This window comes from Seriola lalandi, unplaced genomic scaffold, assembly GCF_002814215.2.
Source record: "Seriola lalandi dorsalis isolate HSWRI2012SDOR001 ecotype SW California unplaced genomic scaffold, Sedor1 jcf7180002054524, whole genome shotgun sequence".
Taxonomy (NCBI): Eukaryota; Metazoa; Chordata; class Actinopteri; order Carangiformes; family Carangidae; genus Seriola; species Seriola lalandi.
Genome location: NW_019525077.1, coordinates 2,315,931 through 2,327,009, shown reverse-complemented (window position 1 = coordinate 2,327,009; position 11,079 = coordinate 2,315,931). Strand labels below are relative to the sequence as shown.

At 38.2% G+C, this 11,079-nt stretch overlaps 1 protein-coding gene across 1 annotated transcript in view; it reads left to right on the top strand.

Annotated features, from left to right (window-relative positions):
- Window positions 1–6,726: 6,726 nt before the first annotated feature.
- The window catches only part of rasgef1ba (RasGEF domain family, member 1Ba), a 115,365-nt gene continuing 111,012 nt past the window's right edge, over window positions 6,727–11,079 (top strand). The window contains exon 1 of the mRNA XM_023414368.2: window positions 6,727–7,041. Coding sequence (XP_023270136.1) covers window positions 6,973–7,041 — 69 coding nt within the window. The 5' untranslated portion in view covers window positions 6,727–6,972. The remainder of the gene's footprint in view (window positions 7,042–11,079) is intronic.

Genomic DNA, 11,079 nt, shown 5'->3' with positions numbered 1-11,079 from the left:
CAAACAGTAAAATAGTGATGACGGTCACCTAGAAATATAATGACCAGGAAATATTAAAGAAAGTTTATTTTAGAAAATTTTAGAAGCCTTTGAAAATCAACATTGGTATTTAGTATAATATTTTCCACCATATGCAATATTTTTCTTTCTTTTTTTTCCAGTTTTGATGACTGTACGTTGTAGCTTGGCATGTGACAAATAAAACTTGAAACTGTTTTTTAGTGGCAGCATCGCTTATACCTGAAAAAAAAAATACAATACAATACAATAATAATATTAAATACAATAATATAATTCTTTATTATTAAAAAAAGCACTGAAAAATAAAATAATTTAATTAGATATTATTTTAAAAAAACAACTGAAACATTATATACCACAATATAATTATATAATTTAAAAACATCCCAATAATATTGTATATCACGATATTTGGGCGGAACTGCATCGAGATATTACATTATGGATAACGCTCAAGCCTACTGGTATTCACATGTGATACATTACTGTCATAAAAAGTATATTTGTTTTGTAGCAATGATTAAAATAAGCAATATGCACTGACACTAATTAAAGGAAAAATGCACATCAACATGAATAAAGGAATGAGCAAGAAAATTGGTTTGGGGGTTTGGGACGGTTACTGAATGCACATTCAAGAGCGTGTGAGATAAATAACATATTCAGTCTGTTTGATCTGGACAGTAACATCAGATTATTGTGCAGAAGCCTCCGTCTTTCTCCTTATTTGCACAGTGTGGGCTATAAAACCACAGGCACTGCAGTATCAACACATTTCAGAGTATAATTAACACACATGCATATTAAAACACATCTCATACATACAGTACACCGCCACTTGTTTGGCTCAGCGGGCTACTCACCAGTGAAAAATGCAGCTCCTCAGTCTGGCCATTAAAGCGCCTTCCTGTAAGAATATGATCTCATCATTTGTGTTAACAGACCAAATCTCATTCTGAAACAGCTTGGGTTATTACCTCCTGAGGAGTGAACAGAGCCAGATCCAAATCTCATTGAATTTAAACGAGAATATAAATCTAAATCAGAGCTAGTGGCCCTGTGACGCTGTGATTAACACCGCACTCCATGAGTTAAAGTTCCTGGACAAAATTTCAAACCGAAATCTGTTGGTTTCAAATGGAATTTGCTTCAACAAGAAGAATCGCTCATGAAAAGTTAAACTTATCTTTTTGTATATCCCCTCTCAGCCAGAATATAAACTTCTCTACAGAAAGATGAAGCGGTGGTTTATAGACAGTTATAAGACAGGAGCGGCTGGTAAATGACTGTGAGGACGGTTATCACATCATCATTTTGAATGTGTAAATGTTTATTGTTGCTCAAGTTTGAGGTGACAACCTTCAATGTTTCCCATATGCAAATGTAACATATGTACAGTACATATGTTGAATTTCCATATATAAAATATATTAATTTTATATAATATAATAAATATAAAATTAAAGCATATGTGTAAAAAATTATATATATATAAATTAGAATTTATATTTGTATTTAAAATAAATTATAAATAAATAATAAAAAAATGAATTATAAATTAAAATATATTTATATGTTTGCTTATATTGACATATATTACATAAATATATATATATATATATGAGTAAAAGTAAAACATACAGAAAAAAGCATCGAGAATTGTTATATTTTTGTCGTTTTAATACAATTCCATATATATATATATATATATATATGTATATATATATAATTTCATATACATATATCTCATACAATATATTATATTTCTATGTGGGGAAATTTAAATTTTTTCCTCTCAAAATGTTTTGAAATATGTAGTTCTGTACTTTTCGCCTCTGCATCTAGATCTTATGAGTCCACTAGAGATGGGTAAAAAAAAAAAAAAACACACTTTACAACTTGAAATTTTATTCAGCAGACCCTGAAATTATCATATGTGGTCGAGAAGCACTTGCTTTGAAGTGGACTCAACACGTCTGAAGCATTTACTGTATTTTCTACTTCGATACAGAAGCATACAGGAGCGAGTAAAGCAGGAAAACAGTCAAAGAGAAAACTCTGGAGGGCTAAGTCAAGTGTATTGGCTGCCAACACACACACACACACACACACACACACACACACACACACACACACACACACACACACACACACAAACGTGAAGCTTTATATCCCAGCAGGGGGCTGCGCTCTGAAGCTGTGTAGGATCATGTAGATACCCTGCTCCCCACAGCTGTAACAGCATATGGAGCAGTGTTTGCCAGCCAACACAGAGCATGTCATTAAACAGCATTATTAAAATCACATACAACAGCGGGGTGTCAATGAGAGGCTTGGCTGGTGCACGCTGATTGCTTCATTAATTATGTTTTTTTTTTTTTTCCATGGAAGCGCACGCTGTCAGTTTGGTGTTTTTGTGTGTGAAGTTTAGATGATAAATATGGTTTATTCATTCCAAAATTGACTAATTATGTTTTTGGGATGTGGGAGGTTTGTATGCGTGTGTTTGTGTACTGTAATGTGGTTTAGTCGTGGGCAGCAGGTGGAACAGCAGGTAGTCGCATCAAAGTCGTTTGTGTCACGTTAATGCAAACATGCCAAACCCACAGAACGCTGTAATGGTTTGAGACGTTAACGCTGAACTGAACATTTGCAGGTTTGGTCGCCACAAAAGCTACTCCACCTATCCATGCAATTTTCTTTTTGTTTTAGTAGCTGTACATTTCTTACAAGGATAAAAATTCTCTTGCAAGATAAAAAAAAACAAACAAAAACTTTGACAATACAAGGTGCTGTAATCAAACACATTTTGCTGCTCCTTCATATTGAATTTCTTCTCGAGTCAAATCCTGTTACGCATCAAAAGCCTAATATCTTCTGCTTGTCACATTCAAAACAAATGGCCAAACATTAATATGCAGCACAAACAACAGTCTAATCTCACATCTTTGTGCATATTAGTTCAATAAGCCCAGGCAGAGAAGTCTTTGAAAGCAGGACCTTACAGTGGGATATGTGGGATATGTGTTTGGCAGTGGGAGCTTCTTCAGGAATCCATCTTCACGTTCCTCTCCAGACATGTTTGAAAATCCTTTTAAAAATCCTCTGCTACGTTTTAATATTTGGTTTTACTTGGTTTTCTCACATAGAAAGTGAAAAAATAAAAAAAAAATCTGAAATCAAAACTGCGGCTGTAAGCAGATCTGCTCTTTCTTCCTCATTGAGAAATCTGGATCAGGTCTCATGCCCTTCCCTCCTCCACCACTGCTTCCTCCAGGTTGACAGGTGAAAGAGCAGAAAGTATCAAGACGGTGTTGAATGAACGGCGCACGTTCACGCACAACACTGCCTGTTGATGAGACTTCTCATTTTCTTCTTGTTACTTTATCCATCAGCTCCTTCCTTCCTTTTATATTGTGTTATTCTTTTTTTTCCTTTGACCATTAAAAGGCTTTGATTGAGATAAAAAAAACAAAAAAAAAAAAACAAAGAGAATTCATCAGTAGCATTGCCTCCCTGCCTGGAAAAAAACATTTAAAAAATCAGATTAACACAGATTCATTCATCTGCCGACCTTGGCTGAAAATCAAACGACGCAGACCCACCCTCTGGTCTCTGGAGGACTGGTAGAAGACCACCAAGAAAACCACTATATCCAGCTCAGGCAGCGTTGAGTCCATGGCCACGGTCTCTAGCAAAACATAGTTCACTTAAACAAACAGAAAAGATGTTAAAATGATGTACGAGTAACATGACACGTTAGGTGAAAAGAGCCAGCGCCATTTGTTAGTGATGCTGGCCATAACGAGGCAAACTCTAATCCTGCATGTGAACAACATGTACGTGTGGAACCGGAGGTAATCTATGTTCAAATGTCTGTCGGCGTCATTTGGCTCAGTGTCCACAGTCCTTTAACGGGTGGAAGAGATTCCCTCCAGATAGATGTGATAAATGGAAGGCCATTACAGGTCTACGAATTATCGCGGGGTTACGGAGAGGGGAAGAGTAACGCAATGCAGAGGGGCATGAAGACGCCGTGCATGAAGTGAGAGAAAAAACTTCATGACGGTCAATTTAATTTGAGAAAATGGTTGCACTAATTGTACTGTAATTCGTCTTGGATGTTTTGACAGGTGACAGACAGGTTACACTCACTGTCCTTTGTGGCATAAGAAGAGGAGCGAGGCGCCAGCATCTTATTCACTTTAAATCTATTCAGTTTGACAATATCATGCAGCCTGACTTTTGACCTCTCTCACTCTGGGACAAAACATGTATGTGAATCCCTCCGTCGCAGTGGAGAAAAACTGAAAAAACTTGACAGATACGGGAGAGAGAGATGTGGGGAGAAGGAGGGGGTGGGAGCTTGAGTAAAGGAAAGATGTTTGACAGAATAAGAGCATACCTATGGAGCATGAGCTACATTTCAGAGTATTACTCCTTGCTGAAAGATCAGGAGTTCATGGTGATTTAAAAATAAGATCTATATTCATTCTGTGAAACTAAAGGGCTCCATATGCAGTTGCTCTGTGCCATATACCCTACGCATTGTAATCCAATTGAATGAGAATGCTATGAATACTAAGGTGTTTCTAATGCTTTCATAAATAAATTAAATGAAACTAAATGAGGAAGAAATGGTTTGACAAGAAGATTTATTGTAGAAAAGTTCTCTCATGAACATTAAATGTCAACAATATTACAAAAAGGAATCAAACAGTAGACATAAATTATTTTGAAATATTAACCATGATATGTTGTAATCCGCCTTGCCTCTTGCTGAATGCCTGAAAGTGAAAATTTTGGCAAATTCGATCCAAATGATTTTCAAGCTTTTAGATTAATTGTTAAAAGGATCACAGACGCTAATTAATTCCAAATAAGGACGTTTTCTGCATTTAAACAAACCAAATTAATCTTTCACCTCCTGATGCGTCCTGATACCAGGGCAAAAACAAAAAAGCTGTAAATTAATTATGAGGTTTTGATGAATATTACAAAAATGACTAATTTAACGACGAGACGAACCTATGCATCACTGTCTCATGTGATAATAGTCACCTTATGAAAATAACAGTATAATAAGATGCAGAGAGAATATTAAAAACCTTCTTCGGTATCTCCTGCTGCTCCTGCCGTCTCAGAATCCAGCCAACTTTCCTGTGAGCCCATGAATATTCAACTCACCCACAAAACCTCTCGTGACAGTTTAATTTGCTCATAGTAAATGCTGAATGGACTGTTTCTTTTAGTTTTATTATAAGTGATACATGGATAGAGTACTTGTTAAACCCAATGGGAAATGGCAGTGAAGTGAGGCTGTGATGTAACTTTACATATAAAGATGTTTTGCAGGTGTCAGCACTTTGATACAGACCTACCACATAAACATGATGTAGACATCCGGACAACGCGGACTCCGAGCTGAATACATAATTAAAAAACATTGGCATTAATATGTTATATATATTTGAACAGTGATATTTAACAAAATAAAAGTATTTATTAACGTAAACTCACATAAATCCTTCATGTAATGTAAATTCACACGACTGACCAACAGCAAGCCCTCTTGACAATGTAGTGGAGAGACAAAGATATCGTATCTTGTTTAATGTTTATTTAACACTTGTCTCTTTGATTATGGATTGTTGAGTTAATAGTAATACTTAATAGTGCAAATATGTTTCGAATAATCTTAATTATAATCATCAACCTGTTTTTTTTATATTCATATTCAATTTCTGCTTTAAAAAACTACGTGAAAATGCAGCGATTTCGAAAAATTTCGAAACACAGCAAAAAAGTTTTTAAACTTGACTGAGGCGGATACGTTGGTGTATCAATAAAATCGAAAGGTGCCACAGTGCAATGGAAACATAAATTTTATATTTCCATCATGTGTTCTACATTATTTTTGCGCTGTTTGCCGTTTGCGCTCTTTGTATGTCTTGTCGTTACAGTCTCTTTTTCTGCAATAGTTTGGGGAATTAGCGCCACCAACTGTTAATCATAACAAACTGATTCCTACTATTGGATGGAAACAGACATTACATTTTTAAAAACAAACTAAAGTAAAAAGTAAACAAACTTTGGTTAAAATTCAAAATCCAGCCACATGTCAACTTGGTGTTACTGTAGTGATTGAGCTAATGAGTGTAATAATTGACAGTTAGCAAGCTAGCTTGGAGAGTTTGTTTTCCCCCGCTTTATTGAATGATATGATGTACTGATGACTAAATAAAAACAGCAATGTTGGACAATCTTGAGTATAAAATGGGGAGAAAACGACACAGACAGAAAAACAAGAAGCTTGGGAAGCCTTTGCGACTAATTAGCACTAGTATGCTCTCAGTTAGCTAGCGATTTATCCGTTAGCTAACAGTAGCAAACTCGAAAGTCCTTACATCACTGCCTATCTCTGTAATGATATTATTCCTTTGAAGGCAGTACACTTTTACTCCCACAGTTTTTGTACTTCGGATGGCCAGTAAATAAAATTCAGTTGGATTAATATTAAAATATATTTATATTTTGTGGTCATAAATTTAAGATACTGTGTTTAAACTGTGTCGATGAAAACCACCTGACAGCTCGTTGGCCCGCCCACACCCCCTCCGCCAGGCCCCACCTGCTGTCTCCACACCGCCGCTGACGGTGAGACCACTCGCCGACAGAGGATTTTGGAGGCGAGAGCCGGACGCTATAAGCTCCACATCCAGCGGCTGCCCTGCAGTGAAGTCAGCGGCTTTTCTCCACCTCTCTTCCAGCGGCACGTCTCCGCCTCCTCCCCGGGGTTCGTTCGGGCAGCTGTAGGAGAAGCAGAGAAGGGATGCACGCAGGGTCCTTGAACGCCACAAAGAAGTTCACGAGGCTGACAGAAAGAGGACTCTCCTGTTGATTCAGCTCACCCTGCACGTTTCAGGAATATCTCACACTTCTCACTTCTATATGGCAAAGTTCCTGGCTGAATTACTGGGATGCACACTTCCAGACAAGGGCACTCCACCTTTGTTCGGGGTAAGATGCGTTTGAATTACACACAGACCTCCAAATCTATCACCAATACTCTGCTTTAGTTGATAGATAAAGGTCCGGGGTGCCTGTTCACATCATGAATTCTCTATGGCAACAGGAGGGAGGCTGAGGCTTTGCTCATCAATATGATTGACAGTTGCTATGCTGTAAAACACTTCATTAACAGTGATCCCTGCGGCTCCGGGTTTCAAAACGCATGCTGCTACGGAGCTCAGCTCTCTGCACACTCACCGTTTCATTCAGTGACAAGATGTTTATCCAGCAAATTGCCGCGGGCTGCAGATTAATGCGCATTATTTGCGTCTTTACGCTCACGGAAAATCACTGTAATATTCCTAAAATGTCAGCTTATGCTTTATCTCTGGTGCTCATAATGAGTTTGTAATGACCTTGGCTTGCTTTGTGGTGCTTTTTTTTTTTCTATCTCCTGTCCTGTCACTGTGTTGTTGCCATAGCGGGGATTTTTTTCTTCTTCTTTTTCTATGATATTCGCAGAGCATCATGCCAAAAATAATTTTAGGATGATTATGGGCACCGTGGTGATTTTCGCAGTAAGTCGTGCTGCATGTGCTGCCAGCAAGCGGTGTCTTGCAAGAAATGGCTGAGACTCAAATGCTGCTAGTATATGGGTCAGTGTGCCACACACTGTGCCACACACACATACACATACACATAGACATACACACATGCACACACGCACACACACAATGCACCTGCACCTACTTCCGTGTCTGTGCCCGAGGACCGTTCACTTACTTTCAGCTCCACATGGGTTGATGGATAAATCTGCTGTTGTGAAATAACTGGGTTTTATAGAATATGCAGAACTTTATTTTGTGGCTTTCAGATGTATTCACTTGCCCTATGTCATATAACTGTGCACTGAACAACTGCTGAAATTATTAATTAACTGATGAGTTAAACAGTTGGAAATACCTTTGGGTTTTTTTGAGAGGTGGTCGACATCTTGCCATTATTGTTTTGATCTCGCTCCACCACTTCCCAAACTGCAATATCTCATCAACTACACAATGAATCATCATGACATTTAGTACAGGAAATAGAAATAGAAAGCCTTTATTGTCACTGAACCGTGCAAAATACAACAAAGTCGGGAGATACAACGAAATTAGACAATTCTTGTCCCCTGAGGATGACTCCTCTCCTGCTGACTCGTGATCCCCTGACTCGGTGGCATCTCGTAGACTGTGATTCAGTAAGACATTTGTGTCCGACCTGAGGGTCAGGTCTCCCCTGAAGGTCCTGAGATGATAAAAACAGTAAGGACAGAAGAAAACATACTTCTCCTACCCCAAAACAAGGATCTTTTCTGAAATCGTTGTTTTTATTCTAGTGAAAAGTGAATAGTCTGCATGATATTGTGATGTAGAGATGGTGGGACAGGTAGTCATGCTCCTCCTGTGTTTGAATAGTCCTCCATTCCGTCATCGTGTTACTTACGGATGGAATTATAGTGAAAATAAATCGCTCTCCATTTTAGTGGGGACCCCCAGGAACCCAGGTATGAAGGAGAGTTACGCAGACGATAACAGGACAGAGAATATAAACCGATTAGACGTGTTGCACGATGTTGTGTAATAATGTGACATTTCTGTCCGAGTCCGCTGATGAACGTGTTCCTCTGAATGAAAATACACTTCACATTAGTGTCTGTGATTTCCTCTGCGTGAAGAACGGGCCCTTACAGTCGTTGTTGCGTAACACACCGGCTCTAAATGAAAAAACAGTTTCAGAGATTTGTTGTCATCACACAACACAGCAGCTGTAATCCACCACCAGCACAGGATTGTTAATCTGCCAGGCATCATCTCAATCTGCCTAACACACAGTGTGTGCGAGTCAAGTATTAAAATCATCTCAGAAATGTGTCAGAGAGGATCATCGTAGTAACTTCTGGGAAAATGAAATGACCTGCTCTGCTCGGCTTTACCGGGGACAAAGATTAGATTCACGGACTGTTATATAAAACCTTATTTCCAATTCCACCTTAAACCATGAATATATTGAATAGTGTGCACTGCTGGCTGCACAGAGCACAGACGTTTCTTTGAGCCAGAGCTTAAATTATTTCATTACAGATTAAAAAAGAAAATACAATTAGTGTTTATGCTGACTGAGGGCCAGCTAGCTCATCTACATTAAATATGAATAAGGTGTTTTTTCTGGTTAGAAAGAGAAGCATACTTGTTCATATTTGCTTTGAAATACACAAAATATTCCAGAGCACCATATCAATGCACGCTCCATCCCTTTTATTTTGTTAAGCATCAGTTACGTTGGTTATGTGATGCGGTGGTTTTGGAGGACGTGAACACAGAACAAGGTCGTGAGATAAATCTGCGGGGTCATTAGATAATTAGAGAGATTGAAAGGAAACTACAGTGAATTATGTCATTACTTCAGCTCCTCTCAACAAGGTTTAACCGCACCGTCTCTTTTGGCCTTGGAGAAACTTTAGTATGAATAAAACTCTTAATTTGAGCCTTCAGTGTCAGTATAGAGAGGAAGAACAGGAGCTGAGGCCTCTAGATTTCCCCACAAGCACCAGCTCCAGGCTAAAAGCAGGAAACAGAGTGTAGAGCATGAACAGCATAAAGCTCATAGGATTCAAACTGCACCTCCACAAAATACAAATACTGGTTGAAGCTACACTGCAGTGGTGGGGACGGACCAGTGGTTCCCAAAGTGGCTCCACTGGACTTTAGCTTCCATGTCAACAACCGATATTTACTTACCACCTCTGAAAGGTGTATTCGACTTGATGATCGATAATACGAAAGTGCATAAAAAAGTATATAAACACGTACAGGCTCCTCACATCAGCTAAAAACCTTTGTTTGATGTAGTTAAACCCAAACACCATGGATACGGGTTTATATGGTCGATGCACAGCACCTTAATCCTCATACAACCAAATCTGTAATCTCGGAAGTGTCTTAATGAGACAAGTGCTCCTCAAGGGGAAATGTTCCCATTTTTACCTTGCTTCCCATATGATGTGAATGAGGCATTGTGGGAAGTGTAGGATTGAGTCTTTTTAGAGATGGACTCCTACTAGCTACTAAACCTAATTTGACCCCGTAATTCTGAACCCAGTTTCGCGAATAATGCTCATATTTTCAAATAAGGGTCGACTTGCCATGTGCATAACATACACAAGAGTACGTTCTCGATATACTGATACCGATACCTTTACCTTGATACTTTTTTTGATACCAATTTTAATCAAATCCATTTTAACAAAAAAGAAAATTACAATAACATTGTGGTACAAATTTAAATGTTATTTTTCTCTTTACACACTCAGACCTGTTTGTGTATGAATGAACAGCCAATCACCAGCGTTTATTATATCTTGGTCCAGGAATGTTGCATGCTGATTGGCTCACTGACGCTGATGAGAGTTACTCATTTACTCCTTAGGTTTCGAAATTTAGTATTGAACGACGAGGCGTTTATTGATCCTCGTTAGAATCAAACTAATCCGGTCAGTCTTTAAAAGTATTGCATTTCGAAGCCCAGTGTTACACTGCTACAAATATCCAGCAACATTTAATAAGATATTTCTTTCTCTTATCTTACATTAGCTTCATTAAATACTTGAAATCAGAGGCTTTTAAGGGAAAAAAAAGTTTATTTGAATCATTTTCTTTCCACTTCATCATTTCTGAATCAAAACACTTGCACCGAGGTTGGTAAGTTATTACTTATGACAACACTGCGAAGGCTTTTCCTTTAAAAGCATGCAGTAACTTTGTAGTTTTAAAATCGAAGCTTTTGTTTCTTTCAAGTCATTCTTCTTTAATTTCTTTTCTATCTGCGCTCTTTGCCCTGCATCTCTCCTCCTCTGCGTTTATTTATCTTGCTTTCTCGTTCTTCCCAGCACTTTGCCCACGTTTCTTTTCTCAGGCTCTTTTACAAACTCGTCATTCACTCACATACCGTCTGCTCCTGCTGCCAGGCCTCCTCCTCGCCACGTTCTCTTCTTTTTATTCTTTG